This window comes from Podarcis raffonei, chromosome 1, assembly GCF_027172205.1.
Source record: "Podarcis raffonei isolate rPodRaf1 chromosome 1, rPodRaf1.pri, whole genome shotgun sequence".
Classification (NCBI taxonomy): Eukaryota; Metazoa; Chordata; class Lepidosauria; order Squamata; family Lacertidae; genus Podarcis; species Podarcis raffonei.
This window is the reverse complement of record NC_070602.1, coordinates 130,212,676-130,234,735: the sequence shown is the minus strand read 5'-3', so window position 1 is coordinate 130,234,735 and position 22,060 is coordinate 130,212,676. Positions and strand designations below refer to the sequence as shown.

The 22,060-nt window shown below is 45.7% G+C and overlaps 2 protein-coding genes across 7 annotated transcripts in view; both read left to right on the top strand.

Moving 5' to 3' along the window:
* Positions 1-10,812, top strand: part of NBEAL1 (neurobeachin like 1) — a 145,235-nt gene extending 134,423 nt beyond the window's left edge. For 3 of the 4 annotated variants that reach the window (XM_053365990.1, XM_053365969.1, XM_053365976.1), the window contains 4 exons: positions 1,780-1,941; positions 3,589-3,737; positions 4,767-4,902; positions 7,295-8,250. In XM_053365990.1, the coding sequence (XP_053221965.1) occupies positions 1,780-1,941; positions 3,589-3,737; positions 4,767-4,902; positions 7,295-7,396 (549 nt within the window). In that variant the 3' untranslated portion in view covers positions 7,397-8,250. Of the gene's footprint in view, positions 1-1,779; positions 1,942-3,588; positions 3,738-4,766; positions 4,903-7,294; positions 8,251-9,258 lie in introns of those variants that run through there. The other variant, XR_008327608.1, reaches the window with a different exon arrangement.
* An 8,795-nt stretch (positions 10,813-19,607) lies between these two features.
* LOC128402159 (cytochrome P450 20A1) overlaps positions 19,608-22,060 on the top strand; it is a 44,379-nt gene continuing 41,926 nt past the window's right edge. Inside the window, exons 1-2 of one of the 3 annotated variants that reach the window (XM_053366118.1) lie at positions 19,608-19,780; positions 21,975-22,024. In XM_053366118.1, the coding sequence (XP_053222093.1) occupies positions 19,709-19,780; positions 21,975-22,024 (122 nt within the window). In that variant the 5' untranslated portion in view covers positions 19,608-19,708. Of the gene's footprint in view, positions 19,781-19,827; positions 19,977-21,974; positions 22,025-22,060 lie in introns of those variants that run through there. The other 2 variants (XM_053366126.1, XM_053366135.1) reach the window with 2 other exon arrangements.

Sequence of the window (22,060 nt, the reverse complement as noted above, 5' to 3'; positions counted from 1 at the left end):
TGGAGCCCAAGAAAGTAAAATCTCTCACTGCCTCCATTTCTTCCCCTTCTATTTGCCAGGAGGTGATGGGACCAGTGGCCATGATCTTCGTTTTTTTGATGTTGAGCTTCAGACCATATTTTGCGCTCTCCTCTTTCACCCTCATTAAAAGGTTCTTTAATTCCTCCTCACTTTCTGCCATCAAGGTTGTGTCATCTGCATATCTGAGGTTGTTGATATTTCTTCCGGCAATCTTAATTCCGGCTAGGGATTCATCCAGGCCAGCCTTTCGCATGATGAATTCTGCATATAAGTTAAATAAGCAGGGAGACAAAATACAGCCTTGTCGTACTCCTTTTCCAATTTTGAACCAATCAGTTGTTCCATATCCAGTTCTAACTGTAGCTTCTTGTCCTACATAGAGATTTCTCAGGACACAGCAAGACTTAATTCTGAGTACATATGTACAGGATTGTACCGTTGCATGTTCAAAATGTGACGTCCTTCTTTAAAGGGAAGGGACGTTTAAAGAAGATTGGGAAATGTTTATTGAATATATGGGGGGAAACTCTGTATGTTTGAAAACGTTGGCAGCATTAAGATAAATTCAAACAGTTTTGATGGATGTAATAATGGAATGCTGAATGGTTTAGTTTATATAAAATATTCAGGGATTTATGTTATGCAAAATGAACCATGGAAGGAGAAGAAGGGAAGTCATTGATATTTTAAGGTTGTTTAAATAGCAGTGTGTGTGTGTGTGTGTGTGTGTGTGTGTGTGAAAATGTATGTGATGTCCTTGGCATTGGGTCTTAGGATTTTGTTTTTTGCTTTTACTTTCATATTTATTTCTAAAATCCCTCCTTCTCCTCCTCCTCCTCCTTTCTTTTAAAGTGAAGGGTGGAGAAGGAAACCTGGTGTATCTGATGAAATAGAAATATAGAATTAACACATGCACACACATTGCAGATCAGGGAAAACCCAAAACGGCCCCAAACCTGTCAAATGATAAGCCAAGCAATTAATTGATACTGTATAGGCAGAGCCAGAGCAGAAGATGGGGAAAGGCAACTGATGCTGATTTTGTCCCCATCTTCCACCCTGATGTGTTCTACAAGGGCTGAGTGCTGAGAAAGGATGCCGCCCCCTGGACCGGTTATAAGTAAGGCAGGAGGGCAGGCAGGTACATGGGCAGGGGAAGGGTAAGGATGGTGAGGCTGTACCCCGTTACTGGACCAGCCTACACTGCCTCCCCTGTGTGTCTTTTTTGTGTGTGTCGCTCTATTTCTAACAGAGCCGCTCTCATCACTGGGATTCTCAGTTCAAAACACCCCTGTTTTAAAACATCCCTGCCTGTACTGCTGCCATGCAGAATGCTTCACATGGTTCCACATATGCTAAAAAAATTACATTGAAACCTGAAGGAGCGTCTCCACCCCCATCGTTCAACTCAGACACTGAGGTCCAGCTCCGAGGGCCTTCTGGCAATTCCCTCCCTGCGAGAAGTGAGGTTACAGGGAACAAGGCAGAGGGCCTTCTTGGTGGTGGCGCCCGCCCTGTGGAACGCCCTCCCAGCTGCTGTTAAGGAAATAAACAACTACCTGACTTTTAGAAGACATCTGAAGGCGTCCCTGTTTAGGGAAGCTTTTAATGTTTGACGTTTTATTGTGCTTTTAATATGCTGTTGGGAGCCGCCCAGAGTGGCTGAGGAAACATGGGTGGGGTATAAATAAAATGTTGTTGTTAATGTCTTAGAAAGCTTTTTGAATGCGTGGATTTTTCTTTCTCCCTTTTGAACAGGACGGCACTGTGATTGTGCATACGATTCGGAAAGGTCAGTACGTGAAGACTCTGCGGCCGCCCTGCGAGAGAGCTCTCTCGCTCACTGTCCCAAATCTTGCCGTCTCCTGGGAAGGACATATAGTTGTCCACACCAGTGTAGAAGGAAAGACAACTCTCAAGGTATGGGGACAGCCAGACTCACAAAGGCCTAGAAGCATGGGTCTTTGTTTTATTTTGCTTCCAGGGTGGGAGGGGGGATTGGAGAGGGAATCAGTGGTACTTCTTATGCCAACTGGGCACTCTTAGGCCAATTCTTACCTTCCCTCCCCCCCCCCATATTGCCCCCTCCTAACCTATTTTTATACATTGGTATCTCTGGATACGAACGGGATCCGTTCCAGATCCCTGTTCGCATCCCGAAGTAAATGTAACATGCAACGGCGTGTCTGCGCGTGCACGGGTCGCATTTCGCCACTTCTGTGCATGCGTGTGACGTCATTTTGACCATCTGCGCATGCGCGAGCAGCGAAACCCAGAAGTAATGCGCTCCATTACTTCCGGGTCGCCGCAGAGCGCAACCTGAAAATATTCATCCGGAAGCTAGTTCAACCCAAGGTATGACTGTATTGTGAACCATCCTGATACCTTTGGATTAAATAATACAGTCATACCTTGGTTGTCAGATGCCCTGGAATTTGGACGTTTTGGTTCCCGAACGCCGCAAAGCCGGAAGTCATTGTTCCGGTTTGCGAACGTTCTTTTGGAACCCGAATGTCTGACGGGGCTTCCACGGCTTCTGGTTGGCTGTAGGAGCTTCCTGCAGCCAATCAGAACTTGTGATTTGGTTTCCAAACGTTTTGGAAGAACGGACTTCCAGAACAGATTCTGTTTGACTTCCAAGGTACGACTGTAATAATAATGACGGCGATGATGATGATAATAATAATAATAATAATATCCTCCTTTCTTAAGCTCATGGGCCCAGATTCTCCCAACAGTGTGTAGTACACCTAGCACAAATTGAAGTTTATTTATTTATGTAAGAACTTAACCTTTAAAACCACCACATCGCTCTTTCATATGTGGTGGACATGTAAAAAGGTAAAAGAGTATTGGCAAATGATTTATAATGAATTGGAAAAAAATATGTTTCAAATTACTTTCCCAAAAAACAGGGTCCTTTTTGTTGGGGATAACTCAGACTGAAATTCTCAGGTGTCAGAAAAGGTGATTTATGTATGCAACAACTGTGGCCCGTGTTTTGTTAGCCCCCAAATAGAAAATGAGCAAGGTCCCAACCCAGAAAGATTGGCAACTTAAGTTGACAGAATATGCACAACTTGCAGACTTAACATATAGAATAAGAGAACAAGAAGAACATACGTTTAAAGAAGATGGGAAAACATTTATTGAATATATGGGAAATAACTGTGTACAGCTGAAAACACTGGCAGCATTAAGATAAATTCACCGGTGTAAATCACTTCTGATGGATGTAATAATGGAAAACCGATTGGTACAGTTTTTGTAAAATATGCAGGGATATAAGATATGCAAAATGAACCATGGAAAGAGAAGAAGGGAAGTCATTGATACCTTAAGGATGCAAAACATTGATCTGAAATTGTAAAACACAAAATAAATCAAAATTATGTTTTTTAAAAAGAAGCACAATTTAAAATTGCTGCAGGCTGGTGTGAGCAAAAGGTTTGCTTTCCTCTCTGTCTCTCTGCCTCTTTCTCTCTCACAGTATTTATCTGCCTCTGTTCTGAAGAAATGCTTTCATTATGCAGTCTCCTGCAATCAATTCTGCTTTGTTTTTCTCAGGATAAAAATGCACTACATCTCTATTCTGTGAATGGAAGGTACTTGGGCTCTGAGAGCCTGAAAGAGGACGTGTCGGATCTGTGCGTGGCTGGGGAATATATTGTCACAGGGAGCCTACAGGGATTTCTATCCATACGAGATCTCCACAGGTACTGAGAACGTTTGGGAGGGGCAGGAAGTACCGTATTTTTCGCTCTATAGGACGCACTTTCCCCCCTCCAAAAATGAAGAGGAAATGTGTGTGCGTCCTATGGAGCGAATGCAGGCTTTGGCTGAAGCCTGGAGAGCGAGAGGGGTCGGTGCGCACGACCCCTCTCGCTCTCCAGGCTTCAGGAAGCTATCCGCAAGCCTTCTGAGCACGGCGGGAGTTCCTAGCATGTCCAAGTGCAAGTAGATAAATAGGTACCTCTCCGGCGGGAAAGTAAACGGCGTTTCTGTGCGCTGCTCTGGTTCGCCAGAAGTGGCTTAGTCCTGCTGGCCTGTATGCCGGCTCCCTCGGCCAGTAAAGCGAGATGAGCGCCACAACCCCAGAGTCGGCCAAGACTAGACCTAATGGTCAGGGGTCCCTTTACCTTTACCTTGCTAACTGATCAAAGCAACATACTGAAGTACCCATCTCTCTCTCTCCCACCCCTACCCCCCATTATCAGAAATGACTTACCCATGTGCCTTTTATGCTGTGCCATCAATTTCCCCTTCGTGAGTCACTCTGATGCTGTTGTCCCAATGGCCTCCACTAAATAGCAGCTTTGCATCGTGAGATGCTACAAACAACTTGGGTGTGATCTCCAGTCCTGGCGCAAAAGGACCACTCACGCTTCGTTGTGTGCGCTGCTCTGGTTCGCCAGAAGCGGCTTAGTCATGCTGGCCATGTGACCCGGAAGCTGTACGCCGGCTGCCTCGGCCAGTAAAGCGAGATGAGCGCCGCAACCCGAGTCGTCCGCGACTGGGCATAATGATCAGGGGTCCCTTTACCTTTATGCAAATATATGTCAAAAGGTCCCGTCCCCCACCTTTGAAACCATCTTTGTCCTTTCTGACGTTGGACCTCCCACAAGCATAAGGCCTACCGGTCAATGTCAATATTCTCCCTGTATCCAGACATCCTCGTCTAAAATAAATCTTTGGCGCGTTTCTAGGGGTTGCTAACCAGGCTGTTCTGTTTCCATTTATTTCAGCCTCAGCCCCAGCACCTCCCCGTTGGCCATGCGGCTGCCGATCCGCTGTGTGTCTGTGACCAAAGAGTCCAGCCATATTCTGGTGGGCCTCGAGGACGGCAAGTTGATCATCATCGGCGTCGGAAAACCGGCAGAGGTAAAACCTACCCTCAGGAACTTTATCTACCGAACGGTGGGCAGTTCGCTTATTTCTGCTTTCCAACTGGGCAAGAGATCGCCTCTGTGGCAGGGCAAACGTCCGAGCAAGCTTGAGCTTTCCGAGGGGAAGAAATAGTTTTCGAGATGTTCTTGCGGTTTCTTTCCAAAAGCTCTTCTGCTGGAAACGAGAGCGTAGAAGGGAACAACACATTGGGGAGCTGGGGCGGAATCAGGCCTGTGCCTGGACTAATATAGAGGTTTTACCATAGCTGAGATCACAACTTTCTGCTGCTTGCTAGATCGGGAAACCGACTGAACTGAACTTGCACATTGCTGCCTGCCGTATAACATTTCATTCTAAACACTAATGCACCACTCCTGTTTGCAAGTTACGGAATTTGATTTCGGAAGAACGCTGAACAGACAAGGATGAACTCCTGCGGAATTTTGTTTGTTTTTGCTTTACTGCATTTGGGTTTGACCTTGAAAGCTATAGCTATAAGCACCACCTTATCCTTGCCCGTTAGAGTTAAGAAAAGGGCAAATGCTGCTATTTTGTTCTGTGATGGTTCTTAAGCTGCTGTATGCAAGTATCACTTGTATAGCGTTCATCAGGCATTGCACAAAAACAGGGTCTTACCAAACTTTTTTTTAAAAAACACAACTGCACCAAAGTATTTCGGTGCCATTGAAGAAAGATGCTGACATAAGCTTTGTGGACCAGTGGAGAATGCCACATTGCATTGAGTTTGGGAGAATTCCTTCTCATTTCACAGTGATGCCTAATAGGGCATTCCTAAGTCAAACAAACCTCTGGACTAACATCTCCAGAAGATGCTAGGAAGTAACGGATAACTATCTCCGATCGATTCCTGAAGATCATGTGAAAAAAGCTCTGCAGTTTTTTCCCCTATCTCAAGCGTCACACGGTTTGAGCACTCCGTAGATTTCTGAAATGTTTGGCACCGCTTGCCTCTGGTCCACACTTAAACCTGTGCCTGAGCCATTGGTTTGCTGAAGTCAAAGGCAACCAAACATTGCACTAGAAGTATTCCTTATGTTATATTGTATTGATTAGGTAATCGCTGGGCCCCATGAAAAGCTGCTCTGGAAGGCAGAACACTGGAGGGGGCTTGGAGGGATTAGCAAAAGTTGCTTCCATGACTGGAAATCTCTGCAGGATCTTAGCCTGTTCTGCAAACTGTGAAGGGATAAATCTGTTTGCAGAAGGGCATATCTGATTCCAGTCTAGTGTGTGCTTTTGAGACCACAGATATTGATCTGCCTTTAACTGCACCAGCATAATTGGGCCATGCATATGTCAGCATAGGCTTTAACTTTTATGTATTTATGTCAATATATCTTACATGTTTTTTTAATAGTGATTCTTGCACTAATTATTTCACCTGAGCAATTTAAATGTGTCCAGATTTGGCACAATGATGATCTTCTTTTTGCTGCTGCTGTGCAGAATCGTCTTCCTTCTAATTCACTGTCAAGCGTTTTAGTTTTCCTGCTAAAGCGTAGCATTTTGCTAGGTGCATTTCTGTCCTCTGCTTGTTTGGAATGAAAGTGAGTCCCATTGTGTTCCATGAGACTTAGGTAAAGGGTAAAGGGACCCCTGACCATTAGGTCCAGTCGTGACTGACTCTGGGGTTGCGGTGCTCATCTCGCTTTATTGGCCGAGGCAGCCAGTGTACAGCTTCCGAGTCATGTAGCCAGCATGACTAAGCCACTTCTGGCGAACCAGAGCAGCGCACAGAAACGCCATTTACTTTCCCACTGGAGCGGTACCTATTTATCTACTTGCACTTCGAACTGCTAGGTTGGCAGGAGCAGGGACCGAGCAACGGGAGCTCACCCCGTCGCGGGGATTCGAACCGCCGACCTTCTGATCGGCAAGTCCTAGGCTCGGTGGTTTAACCCATAGTGCCACCCACGTCCCTTCCATGAGACTTACTCCCTAGCAAAACCTTAAAACTGATTTTGTTCTCTTACACTGGACTTTTAAAAACCGTGTTTATTAAAAACACCAAACCAACAACCGCCACCACAAAGCCAGAGATCTAAATTCCATTTCCCCCCCTGATTTTAAAGGAAGGCCGGAGAGAGTTCTTATAAAACCACTTGACATTAAGGCCCCATAACAGTCAGAAAGCACAAGACAGAGATCCATGTTGCTTTGCTTATTTGTGTGCCCTAAAATTGTCCAAGCGCTGAATTATTTTAGGAATAAATTGCCCATTATGTTTTGTTTTTTGTGTGTGTGTGCGCGCCGCTATATCTTGTGCTGTCTGTGCTTTTCCAGAATCTCCTGAAGTTTTTATTTAATTTATTCCCCTTATCCGCTCCCTCCCCTTCTTTTTGTTTCTCTCAATTACCCGAAACAGATGCGTGTGGGACAGCTCTCTCGAAAATTGTGGGGTTCAAGCAAACGCATCAGCCAGATTTCATCAGGAGAGACTGAATATAACACGCAAGATTCCATGTGATTTCTGCTCCTGCCTCCTCTTGAGGAATTCCACACATTTATTTAATCTTCTGATTATTTTCCAATCGTATCTTTCAACTTGCTCAGTTACGTCTGAAGCGACAGCACAGTTTCCACAGGCAGATATGGGGAATAAGCCTATAGCACCTGTCATTTTTGTAATTGTGTTAATATGTTAGAATTGGACAAAATAAGCTGATTCAATATTATTTAAGTAAATGAATTGTTTGTGAGAGATATGTATGCATTCATATGTTTATATGTGTATATTTGTGTGTAATATGTTTGTTTGTACATATATGTGTGTGTTTGATACTTAACTGACATTCGCAGGTTAATGATGGCAATCATGGATAAGTTCGCTGAATATCTGAAAAATTGATTTCTATAAGCCTTTTGCATACATGCCAGTGAATGCGGACAAATATTCTGAGGTCAGCATTCACTGGTATAAAAGCTTTTGAACACTTGCCAAATTTGTCTGGGTTATGTGATTGTCGGCATCACCAAACCGTTGACATTGACTGTAACATAATATATATTTATATAGGTTGTGATCCAGTAAATTCATTTACCTGTGCACAAGCAAATGGGTATGTGCATAGCTAGTTTGTCGCGGCCCCATTCTGTGAACTAGCTGCTTATTTAAAAGTTGGCTTTCGGAGAGCAGGGAGTGTTGCCCCCAAAATGAAACAGAAGATCCAATTTAATACACTGAGCAGGACATGGGCAGTCTTTTGGATCTTAACCAATGCCTCTAAATTTCCTGTCCGTTCTAGACAAACACACTTCCTTCTTTCCCCTCCAAAGGTTCCATAGTTCCAGAAATCTAAAAATGAAAATTATTCAGACTCAGCTTGTGGGGTGGGGAGTTTTCCTTGTGCCCTTCAGTTGAATTCTGCAATTGACGTCAGAATCGTATCGAGCAACTGGGAACTGTTCTTCAGGTGGTGCCTCCGTCGTCCAGTTTTGATGTCGTGCGTTGGATTGTCAGTACGTTAAAAACGAATGTGGACCTGGGAGACGCGGGGAGCCGGACCTGCTACTCTGAACCGTTACATGCAGCTGGAAATTAAACTTGAGAGGGAGGCCCATTCTGAAAAGAAAACGTGCAATATCTAGGCACCTGATCCAGCAATTCCAGTCCTTTTTGCACAATAGCAGATTTTTACACAATGGGATGGCGATTCCGGGTCCAGCGCATGCAAACAGTGCTTAGTGTGGTGTGCGGAGATGCTGTCCCCAGCAGCGTGGAGTTGTGCAAGGCTGAAACCCACCTTCACACTCCCAAAAGTGATCAGCAATGTGCTAATGTTGCGGATCCTTTGGTAATAGGGAAGAGATGGTTGTGCACAGGGCTGCGGGATGCTAACGTGTCCTTTTCGAAGGACATTTCAGATACAGCAGAAGTAAATGGGAGAATCTAAGCGCTACCTGTGTTTTCGTTATTTCTTTGGAGCACGTGGGAGCCACAGTTTCCTACGCATGGAGCGCCATAGCTTTGGGTGAGAGCTGAAGGATCTGTTTGCTTGGGATTCCAGCGCATTCTTTGATGGTTAAAGCCAGAGGCCTTGGTTTTAGACCTGAATTTGGGGAAATTTTGACCTCTAGGGCAAAGTCTTAAGTTGTTGTTGTTGTTGTTGTTGCAATACGTTGCTCGCTTGCTTGTTGGAAGAGTATCGTTTAAAACACGGTCTTTTATGGAACCGGTCAATAAGTTGTTATTTTATTAACATGTTCTAATGGACTATGTGCAAAACTGGTTGAAGTGAGTGGATCACTTTGCTCAAATTTCTTTTGAAAGATGTTGAACTGCATGAGAAATATAAGCAATTTTCAGTTTATTCCTTGACTTTTGTGCAGATGTCTTTGGAAATTGGGTAATTTATTTCAGGGATGAAGAGCCTTTGGCCTGCCAGATTTTGTTCAACTTTTGTTCAGTCAGCACGGCCAAAGATCCAAGATGATAGGAGTTTTTAGTCCAGCAACATCTCTGCAGGCCACAGGTTTCCCCATGTCTTCTGATTTATTTATTTAAAGGATCAATGCTCTTGTATTGTGCTCTTTAACAAAGGTTATTAAAAAAAAAGTATTTAGTGGGTTTGTTTTAATAAATCTGGCTCGGGTGTGTAGAAATTCTGATTGGAAATAACTTTGCTGCTTATTATAGGGATCAACTGGGATTTCAGGGATTAAGCCATTTTCACACAGGGCTGAAATTGAGCATGTGCTTATACGTGTGGGAGCAAGTTAAAATGAAAGCAGTCGTTAATTTAGCAATACCAAAGATAATCTGGAAGTGTTGAAACATTTATGAATGTGAAACTGGTTCATTAAGGTTTAAAAGTGAAGGAGTATTGATGAATATTCTGGAACGAGTCACCTTTTCTTTTTTTAATTCAAAAAACTAGGTGATATAATTATGCGGTTATGGGTGGGTTTCTACAGTGTGTTGTTTGGGGGCATTATGTTGATGGTTATTTTGGATTTTTTTAAAAAAAAAACTATAAAGAAATGTCAGCCTGGTAAACAAAGACTAATTCAGAGGAGCAAACTAGAGAAATTGTGAGAACTGTTCACATGCTTGTTCTTTCTCCAGTGATATTTGGAAGGCCTCCCAGCAAAACTCTGAGTAACTTATGAGTCTTCTAACTTTCGAAGAAAATAATTACGGAAAGCCAACATGGTGGCCTCACAATATCGTTGGATGCACTGCCATCAGACTTGGTCACTGTTGCCAATGGTTGGGGAATGATGGGAGTTGCAATCTGACAACGCCTTGAAGGCATCACGTTGGCTGTGGGTCAATGGAAATATTGGGCACATGGAAATTTATCCATCTTCAATCTGTGTAGAACTTCCCTCCACAGCCAAGTGGGGCTTATAGACTGAGTCCTTACACACCTTCAACTACGCTTCCATTCAGAGAATGGAAGCCTAGTTTCAGAAGTGATGCTAAGCCATGGCTTAGCTCAGGCGTAGGCAGACTCGGCCCTCCAGATGTTTTGGGACTACAACTCCCATGATCCCTAGCTAACAGGACCAGTGGTCAGGGATGATGGGAGTTGTAGTCCCAAAACATCTGGAGGGCCAGGTTTGTGTATGTCTGGCTTAGCTTAAGGGTAGGGCAGTAATACCCTTAGGAGAAGCAGCTGCGGTTCTTACGGAGAATACTGCCATTTCGACATCTTCTCTCGTAGTCGTGGTTTGGCTTGGGGTTACATGACGGGTGTGCGATTTCAGGTTCCCCACCTGCGCTGTAGCTGTCAGGTCTGTGTCCTGTGCCACCCCAGTGGCATGGGTCATACCAGGAAACCACACGCTTTGCTGGCCTCTCTGTAAACTCCTGTACTGGAGCATTCAGGTTCCTCGTGCCACTTCCTAGCATGTCAACGAAAAGTCTTCACTTTGAGAGCTTTGAAAGCAGCCAAAATGGCATTTTCCCGAAATCTGGCAGCACCGTGCAAGAGCATGTAGGGAAAGTAATGATCATTGTTGACACGAGAGGGGCAGGGCCATTTTGTTGTTGACTTTCCCCAATCCTCTCTTGCTTGGCCACAGACATGCATGTTCTTTCCCACTGCGATGCTACAAGGAAAAAGAATACGGAGGATGTTTTTGTACTGCTCAACGGCAGTTTTGAATATCCCAGCTTTGTTAATTAGCAACCTGCCCTGGAAATTGTGCTGCTATTTAAAACCGATTTTTCTAAGTAGAAAACAAAAATTCATTTACCACGTGCCTCTGCATTTGCTTAAAACACCACAATTAAAATAGAAACAGGACACTAAGCCTTATGTATGTATACAGGCAAATGATAATCGCATACTGATTATTCTGATAGTGCAATTGTGATTACAAATGGGTTTTTAATGCCAAAAATGCCTTCAGATTTTGGGTGGAAGTGTTTTTGATATATTTAGGTTCAACTAGTCCTTGTGTAACAACAGCAAATATTTCTGTTAGTCTGTGCAATACCTTTCCTCTTTTTTTGGGGGGGGGGTGCTTCTAAGGTTAAATAATACACTGTGTTTTCGACGGTAAGGTTTAATAATTTTAAGTCTGTATGTATGTATATTGGCTAACACAGAACTGATGTACAGCATGGTGGGAAATGTTCTAAAATTTGCACTTTGTAAGATTTACAGATTTGTAATTTAACCCTTTTTAAAAGGCTTGCTCAACTTGTACATAAAATTGATTGTCAAATTAGGTTTGTATATAATGGGTCTGAAGCCAATTAAATAAAATTGGACGTGCGTTTAGCCTCTCTCCTTTTTCGTTGTCCCAAAGCACTGTGCCTGCATTCAAACATCTGCGTGGACACCTCAGCTGGATTGCAAGGTTTGCTCCACATGCAAACAGGGGCTGTGCAAACAATTCTCTTTAGCCAATCTGTTGTTCAGCAGGGATGGCAGACGACAACTCGCAAACATGGCTGGAAGTGTCCTGCCCAAGCCCAGGGATACCTTCACATTTGATACGAATCTATGCATGGCTTGCACACACCCACTCTTTTAGCCCTTGTGTGTTCCGATACATGCCTGGAAAAAAAAGATTTTTGGCCCTGGCTGAGCTGTAGCCTACGCAGAAACTATAACTTCTGCTGTGGGAACATTTCCTTGAGCCAAAATAGCTGCTAGTGGGTGAGGGGGAAGCATGTGAGAATAAGAGAGTTGCTGTGAAAGAATGCACAACTATATTTAATAATAATAATAATAATACCGTATTTTCCCCTCTATAACACGCAGATTTTTTCTCCTAAAAAGGAAGGGGAAATGTCTGTGCGTGTTATTGAGTGAATGTGTGGTCCCTGGAGCCGAAAAATCAGGCAAAAATCAAATCGCGCTTCACGGAGAAGGGAAACCTGAAAAGAGGAAGCGGCTGCTTTCCTGCATTCTGCCTCAGGGTCTTACTGCCCACCCTTCTCTGTTTCCTTGCTGTGTTTGCTGAAACGGAACAAAGAGCAGGGAAAGCCCCTCACCTCCAGGCAAGCAGAGGGGAAAGCAGAGTGTCTTCCTTCTAATTCCTCTCTGTGCTCCAGTACTGCTGGGGGAGAGGGAGAGAGAGGGGGGGAGGGAGAGAGAGAGAGAGATGGCTGGCTTGGGTGGGGGGAAACTTTTGCCTTTCTTTCCTCCCTCCCGTTAAATCCCTCTCCTGCATTCTTAGCCAGCTGCTTCTCTGCACACCCCTCTCATGTCCCTTCTTTGTTTTTCCTTCGCTCCCCACTTAAAATGTGGTTACAAAGCATAGATCCACATGGATCCTCAGGATCTTTGCATTGGGTCACCCCAAATTCACCATCAGATCACATAGCATGTCCATGGCTACAGCCTGCACCAAAAAAATCACGCACCCACTGTTGCCTGGGGCTGCAATGGTGCAAAAATGTGGTTACAAAGCATGGATCTACAGGGATTCTCAGGATCTTTGCATTGGGTCACCCCAAATTCACCATCAGATCACATGTCTGTGGCCACAGCATGAAGCACAAAAATGATACATCCACTGTTTCATTCAGAATGTTTTCCCCTTGTTTTCCTCCTCTAAAAACGATGTGCGTGTTATGGTCAGGTGCATGTTATAGAGCGAAAAATACGGTAATTTTATTTATACCCTGCCCTTCCCGGTTTAAAAACCGGGCTCAGGGCAGCTAACAGCAAATATAAAACATTGATTAAAATATGACTTAATAACAGCATAAAATACAACATAAATGCATCATCAGTGTCAATAAAATTCTAAAATTCAGGGGTCATGGGGCGAGGGTGTTGGGATATTGCCAGGGAGATAAAGCCCATCATGGCCCCACGTCGCCTCCGGACGATCCATCGACCTCCCGTAGATACAGTATCAGCAATTACCGACACGAGCTCCAGAAAACAACAAGCCACATTTCAGAGCTCATGCACGCTCTATCAGCAGAGTTCACACAGCGAATAGTTGCACACAGGAGAGCATTATTTAGCAGCTTTATTCAGCGTTGGTCAGAACAAAGAAAACATGACTGCCTGCCAGCGTTGTCTCCGGCAGAGAGAGAGAAACGAAAACAATAGAAAACAAACATCCTGTGTGAACAGGAAATACACAGGCTGTGACATACAAAGCCTGCTCCCTTTTAAGGTGGAACGGAAATATCCTAACAGGGGGAACCCTAGTCAGTAAACATCAAATGATCACCAAGGCTAACTGGCCAAGTTGGTCCTACTAGGGTCAGCAAGGAGATCAGGGAAGAGTTTAAACGTGGGGTCCCAGAAGGGTTTCTTCATAGAAGAGGAAAGGGAAAAGGGAATAGAGGATCAGGCTAATTCAAATTGAAGGCCAGGCGGAATAGCTCTGTCTTACAGGCCCTGCGGAAGGAGATCAAGTCCTGCAGGCCCCTAATCTCGTGGGACAGAGCATTCCACCAGGTCGGAGCCATCACTGAAAAAGCCCTGGCCCTGGTGGAGGATAGTATAGGCTAAAGAAGCCAGTGTGGTGTAGTGGTTAAGAGCGGTAGTCTCGTAATATGGGGGACCGGGTTCTCCGCTCCTCCACATGCAGCTGCTGGGTGACCTTGGGCCAGTCACACTTCTCTGAAGTCTCTCAGCCCCACTCACCTCACAGAGAGTTTGTTGTGGGGGAGGAAGGGAAAGGAGAATGTTAGCCGCTTTGAGACTCCTAAAGGGGAGTGAAAGGCGAGATATCAAATCCAAACTCCTCTTCTTCTTCTATCCAAGATAGTAAAGAGTTGCATTGTGGGAAGCAGTAACTTGCCATCATGCGCCAGTGGCTTCTGGGCATCTGGGTTTTTCCCTCCTTCCCAGATAAGGCTGTTCTTTTTCTGCTAAGCAAGAGTCCGCTTGGAAGTTGACTTCTCTTCAATTGACGTTACAGCTTACCTGAGCTTTCTGTCACCAGGAAACTGAAGTCCCACTCCACGGTCAAAGTCCTTGGGGGTGTTCCCTCTGTACCAAAGGAAGAACGAGGCAAACTTGAAGTTACTAATGTACATAACTGTTAGGACTGAGCATGTTTCTTGGAGGACACTACAGGTTCCCTATCTACCTTTAACCCCTCAAATGTGAATTCGCTGGTTGCATGCTCGTGGAAAATGATTTGAGGCTCGGCTCCAAAGAACACACAACAACCAACGTGAGCTGTAGTCATGTGGATGGCGCTGTGGTCTAAACTGCTGAGCCTCTTGGGCTTGCCGATCAGAAGGTTGGCGGTTCGAATCCCCGCGATGGGGTGAGCTCCCGTTGCTCAGTCCCTGCTCTTGCCAACCTAGCAGTTCGAAAGCACGCCAGCGCAAGTAGATAAATAGGTACCACTGCAGCAGGAAGGTAAACGGCGTTTTTGTGTGCCTGAAGCGGTTTAGTCATGCTTCGCCACATGACCCAGAAAGCTGTCTGTGGACATACACCGGCTCCCTCGGCCTGAATGTCTATAGTCGCCTTTGACTGGACTTTACCGTCCGGGGTTGTTTACCTTTATATCCACGGCTGCTATGCCCATCATGCAAAGTCTCATGATACAATGAAAGATGCCAACAGCAAGCTTTTATTTACATTGGGGGTCGGCAAAGTTTTTGTGGCTTGGGCTGGTTCATGGTCCCGCAGATGCTGCGGTGCGCCGGAGTGCACACACACGCATGTGCAAACGCTATTTCTGGCGCTCCTTCCTGTGCAGAGGAGGCGTGCACAGTTCCCCATTGGCTGCAGGAGCTTCCTGCAGCCAATGGGAAGCTGGCCAGCGCCACGGAAGGCAGTCCCTGCTCTGCTCTGCGCCGGTTTAGCGCACCGCACGGGAGCCAACCGAGTGGGCGGTGGGGGTACATGGGCCAGTTAAACGACCCCCATGGGCTGCTTGTGGCCTGTGGGCCTTAGGTTGCCGAACCCTGATTTACATGATGCATTCGAATCCCCGCGACGGAGTGAGATCCCATTGCTCTGTCCCAGCTCCTGCTAACCTAGCAGTTTGAAAGCACGCCAGCGCAAGTAGATAAAAAGGTACAAATGCAGCAGGAAGGTAAATGGTGTTTCTGTGTTGTACAAAAGAGAATTGTGCTCCAGGTAGAGATTTTTGTCCTATCCTTTTTATTAAAAAAAATCCCCAGGGTTAATGATCGTTGATGAGATTATCTCACGGTGCCAGTGCTTGCCTCCCCACTATTAGGACAACTAAGTCTTCCTTAAGTACCACGCCTCTATGGATGCGAAGGCAATAAGAGCAAAGGAGGAGAAAACAGGTTTAAGATCTAAGATGCAACCACAGAATGGGTGGAAGCATCATCCCCCAATTATTGGGTGCGTGGGGGGCAAGGGAAGGCAAGTTTGAGAAACACTTGCGCTGAGAGATCAGGAACTTAGACCCTCAGGGCAGTCACAATGGCATCGTCCCAACATGGTGTGTCTGAGAAGACGCCAAGGCAGACTAAAAGGAGGAAGTTTTGCAAGATGGTAGCTGCTCCCTTTGAAAAAACAAAACAGGAACTGATCTATGTAAGAATTTGATGGCCAGCGGCCTTGGCCATAGAATACAAACACCATTTTCATGGAACTTGCAAAAGGGTGAGATTTTTGCCTCCCCAGTAGTCAAGACCCAGCTTTCCCTCGCAAAGTAGCTTTGCCTCCTCCTACAAGCAGAAGTGATCCTTCACGCAAACCCTTTAGAGGCAATGAACAAAGTGAATGGTTAAAGTGCCACACACATTAACTCTCCACACACACACACCCTGTCATCAAAGCACAGGACAGCATCTTTCGCCCAGGTCTGAGCTCAGCAGGTGACTGCTATCCCCTGTTCATTCAACATTTTATATTTTCTCCAGCTCTGTCTATAGGTACAAAGGGTGATTTTACCATAATTACAAACATTGCATAGCCAGCATGTGCATTTCAAATGATCTATATCAGGATTCAGCAACCTTTTTCAGCAGGGGGCTGGTCCACCATCCCATTTTAAATAAAAGGACACATTCTACTCATGTAAAAACACCAGGCAGGCCCCACAAATAACCCAGAGATGCATTTTAAATAAAAGGACACATTCTACTCATGTAAAAACACACTTATTCCTGGACCATCCGCGGGCCATATTTAGAAGGTGATTGGGCCGGATCCGGCCCCCAAGCCTTAGGTTGCCTACCCCTGATCTATATGCTTTGTGGTACATTTTAAGGGAACTATTAAGAACGGTCAACAGGACAGAGGGAGAAATAGCTTCCAGACTGAAAACATACTATTCACCAAAACAGGAGGTGTGTTGGTTTCTCCATGGTACTGCGGGATCCTTTTCTCCTGAGTTTCCTGCAATAGTGATACAAAAAAAGAATTACCTAGTAATTTTGTACTATACTGCAAATGTCTTTTTGAACCTGGCAAACAAAATATTCCAAATATTAAACGTTTGTTTATTTTTCAAGGCATATTACCTTGACCACCACACAATCTATTCATATTCTTCAAGATGAGACTTTTTGAGTTTTGTGCACCTCTGAGACTCAAAAGGGGGGGGGGGAATCACCAACTCTTACCGCAAGTTTGTGCCGGCCTATTCAAGACTCACTATGCCCCATACGGATTGCTTGGGGGGGGCAAGAAGCCGTTGCAGAGGCCCAACAGGCATTTGAGCATCTCAAAACACGCAGACCTGGCTGGGACACTGGGAACATTTTCTGAATGGAGGAACCTGCATTCCCCCAAAAGCTGAATGCCATGGTATAAGCAGGTTTGCAGCCCAGAACTCCTCATGCTAAACATACACCAGGTGTTGTTGTTTAGTCGTTTAGTCGTGTCCGACTCTCCGTGACCCCCTGGACCAGAGCACGCCAGGCACTCGTGTCTTCCACTGCCTCCCGCAGTTTGGTCAAACTCATGCTGGTAGCTTCGAGAACACTATCCAACCATCTCGTCTTCTGTCGTCCCCTTCTCCTTGTGCCCTCCATCTTTCCCAACATCAGGGTCTTTTCCAGGGAGTCTTCTCTTCTCATGAGGTGGCCAAAGTATTGGAGCCTCAGCTTCAGGATCTGTCCTTCCAAGTGAGCACAGGGCTGATTTCCTTCAGAATGGAGAGGTTTGATCTTCTTGCAGTCCATGGGACTCTCAAGAGTCTCCTCCAGCACCAGAATTCAAAAGCATCAATTCTTTGGCGATCAGCCTTCTTTATGGTCCAGCTCTCACTTCCATACATCACTACTGGGAAAACCATGGCTTTAACTATACGGACCTTAAAACATACACCTATTTATGCTCAAATGCAACAACCGCTTGAAAAATGTGTGAATTTCTTCTTCAGCTGTTATCTGACAGCAGCGAACTGCACTTGTTCTTTAGAGCACCTCAGTTCCCAGGCAAATGGTATTAACACTTTTTAAAAAAGTGGACAATCCTGTTCATAAATCAAGTGAGCTATGTCCAAAGCCTCAAATAAGACAATTTATTTCACTAATATTATCACTGAAGAGCCTCATACCTGTTCTGTTCAGACATACAAAACTATGGTTTGTAGAACCGTAGAAAAGAACCCAGAGGGATTGAGTTTCCAAACACAAGCAACCATATTTTGGAGATTTTTATTTATTCCGGTTTTCTGTCCTCTTTAGTGCTCAAAAGACCACTCTCCTCTATGAAAACTAATAATAATAGTAATAGTAATTTTATTTATACCCCACCCATCGGGCTGAGTTTCCCCAGCCACTATGGGAGGCTTATGGCACATTATTAGATTATAACTGACAATTAATAAAATTATGATCTAGAGACAGAGTTGTGGGCAGCCTGAGGAAATCCCATCCACTTTGGGCCTGCCCATAAAAGCAAATCTAGAGAGAGAGTCTAGAGCCCCACAAATAACCCAGAGATGCATTTTAAATAAAAGGACACATTCTACTCATGTAAAACCATGCAGATTCCCGGACTGTCCGCGGGCCGGATTTAGAAGGCGATTGGGCCAGATCTGGCCCCTGGGCCTTGGGTTACCTACCCCTGGACTAGAATGATGTCCACTGTTTTGAAGAACTCTTTCTTGTTGCAAGACTTTTTGTGGGTGAGCTCAGAGTTTGTTTGGACGCTGGGGGAGAACCCGGAGGCCGAGAGGGAGGGTATGTCAGAAGGGAAATGGATTGATATTGATTAACAACTTTGTATTATTTTGTAAGTTGCCTGTTGCTGTTTCAGTTTTCAGTGCATAGCTTAAACCTATTTTTGAACACATTGAGTAATGTACAGAAACAATATATCTCATCTAAGAAAGCAGATCCAAAGTTCTGAGCACAAGAAGAACATACGTTTGTATGGAAGATTGGAAAACATTTACAGTGGTACCTCTGGATACGAACGGTATCTGTTCCGGAGCCCCGTTCGCATCCTGAAGTAAACGTAAGACGCGACGGCGCGTCTGCGGGTCTCGTTTTGCCGCTTCTGCGCATGTGCGTGACGTCATTTTGAGTGTCTGCGCATGCGAGAGCGGCGAAACCCGGAAGTAACACGCTCCGTTACTTCCGGGTTGCCGTAAAGCGCAACCCGAAAAAATTCATACCTCAACCCGACGTATGACTGTACTGAATATATGGGAAATAACTGTGCAGCTGAAAACGCAGGCAGCATTAAGATAAATTCAACAGCGTAAATCATTTTTGATGGACGTAATAATGGAAAACCGATTGGTATAGTTTTTGTAAAACATGAGGGGTACAAGATATGCAAAACGAACCATGGAAAGAGAAGAAGGGAAGTCACTGATATCTCAAGGATGCAAAACGTCTATCTGAAACTGTAAAACAGAAAATTTAATAAAAATATTAAACAAAGCTCTGGTTCATAAGCAACCGCTGCAAGACTTTTTGTACCGGAGGGCAGTGGAGCAACGTGCGTAGGAAAAAACAAAAACCGTCGGCGAGGCAATGAATATTGACCAATATTGACCAGTGAATTTTGCTTCAGCCGTCCTTGCAGCTTCGACGGGATCAAGGGCTTCAGGAATGCTTTGTAGCCCAAAGCTACAAAGGGAGGGGGAAAAGCAACAGTGCAAAAAAGTGCAAACAGTGCAAATGCACCGCTTTTCTTCCCGGAAAGCGAAAGGACGCCAGACCAGGCGCTGCAGCAGCAGCTGCGCGCGGAGAGGCGCTGCAAAACGCACCCTTGGGCGCAGCTGGGACTGGACCTCCATCAGGTTGGGGGGTGGGTGTGTGCACGCGCGTTTCAAGGAAAAGTCCCGCCCCCCTCCCCGCCTTCCTCGCACAGCCGATAGCTCGATTGCTCTCGCCTCTCCCGTTGCTCGGATCTCCGCCCTGCTGCCACCCAAACTCGGGCGAGGAAGGGCTGCTGCTGCCATGCTGGACTTCGCTATCTTCGCCGTCACTTTCCTGCTGGTCCTGGTGGGGGCCGTGCTTTACCTCTACCCGGTAAAGGCTGCACCGCGCGCGCGCCGGGAGATCAAAGGGGAGATCAAAGGGGTTCTAGAATCTTGGGGCGCCGGGAGAAAGTGCCCGCGCGGAAGCGGCGGCGCGTCCCCCGCAGCGCTAATGGCTTTACTGGGGAGGGAGTCCCGCCGTTGGGTTTAGTTAGTGGCACTTAGTTCCGGGTGAGCCTGCACCGGAGGTAAGGTGTGTTTTTAATAATAATAATAATAATAATAATAATAATAATAATAATAATAATAATAATTTATTATTTATACCCCGCCCATCTGGCTGAGTCTCCCCAGCCACTCTGGGCGGCTCCCAATCAAGTGTTAAAACCAGTACAGCATTAAATATTTAAAACTTCCCTGAACAAGGCTGCCTTCAGATGTCTTTTAAAGATAGGATAGCTGCTTATTGCCTTCACATCTGAAGGGAGGGTGTTCCACAGGGCGGGCGCCACCACCGAGAAGGCCCTCTGTCTGGTTCCCTGTAATCTCACTTCTTGCAATGAGGGAACCACCAGAAGGCCCTCGGCGCTGGATCTCAGCATCCGGGCTGAACGATGGGGGTGGAGACGCTCCTTCAGGTATACTGGGCCGAGGCCGTTTAGGGCTTTAAAGGTCAGCACCAACACTATGAATTGTGCTCTGAAACAGCACAAGCAGATATTGCTCTAGCGGAGATTTCTGCAATGCAGGGAGTTGGGCTACTCGGAAGTAAGTCTGAAGTTCTTCCCCTCCAACGATTCTGGACGCAGCACTTGACGCATAGCTGTCAACCTTCCCTATTTTTTTTGCGGGAAATTCCCGTATTCAAGCGCTGCTTCCCGCTGCTATTCCGGATTGTTAAATATCCCATAGACTGTTCTCAGGGCAGGTGAGGCTGCTGATCCTTTATTTTCAAATCTGAAAGTTGACAGCTATGACTTGACCCCTCGCAGAGAAATTCCAGCTCTACAGCAACTCTGAACAGACTACGGGACCCAGAATCCTTTGAGGGAGGGGACGCGCCTCCAGTACGCTTTAAAGGCGTTTTTGCAAAGTTGGGACTACAGTTCCCATTGTCCCTGACTGCTGTCGCAGCTTGCCAAGGATGATGGGAGTTGTAGTTCTCCAAAACAGATGGAGATCCGAAATTCTGGCGAAATTCTGGCGTAGTGTGTACATGTGCAGCTGAGCAGGGCAAAAACCACAGGAGATGAAAGCAAGGTGGTCTTTTCGAGGAGGAGGGGGCTAAACTTCAGGAGCAACTTTCCCGTAGGTAATAATAATAATAATAATAATAATAATAATAATAATAATAATAATTTATTTATACCCCGCTCATCTGGCTGTGTTTCCCCAGCCACTCTGGGTGGCTTCCAACAAAGTATTAAAATACAGTAGTTTGTTAAACATTAAAAGCTTCCCTAAACAGGGCTGCCTTCAGATGTCTTCTAAAAGTCAGATAGCTGCTTATTTCCTTGACATCTGATGGGAGGGCGTTCCACAGGGCGGGTGCCACTACCGAAAAGGCCCTCTGCCTGGTTCCCTGTAACTTGGCTTCTCGCAGGGAGGGAACCGCCAGAAGGGGCCCTCGGTGCTGGACCTCAGTGTCCGGGTAGTTTATCTTTGGCTATGAGCCATGGCTGCAGATGTGCGACCTGATGTTCTGCACGTTTAACGGGAGTAAGGCCCTCGCTAAAGTTGGTGGGGCTTTCCGCTCAGTACAGGTATGCAAGTTTGCCGGCTGACAACTTAATAGTTGTTTATTCAGAGGTTGGGTGCAAGGGGGACTGCTCCCTTGCGAGTGTGTTGAGGATCATAGCCCTTTGCGAAGGAGCCCACCATCTTCCTAGCAAGCCAGTGCTATTCCGACTGGCAGGGGTTGTCCTGATTCGAACTCGGATCACGTTTCACAAAGGGTCCCGCTTTTTTCAGGGTTGGGTCAGGAAAGACTGCCACCTCAAACCCCTGTGGATGTGCTGCCGTTTGATATCTTGAATTGATCTATCTTTCTGCCCTTTGAGCATTTCAAACTTGGGGAGGGGGAAATACTTTTAGATATCCACTGCTGCTTTATAATGGTCTCGCTTAGTACATCTGTACTAATGTGCAGCACATAATCTTGATGTTCCATTCAAGCCTCCGTTTACGTGACTGAATTCCATCAACTGTGGATTGTGCTTATGATTATTGCTCCTTTCCTTCCTTAGTCTTCCAGGCAGGCTTCAGGTATCCCAGGGATGACTCCGACGGATGAAAAGTAAGTAGCTTCTTACATGTTCGATTGGGGCAGCGG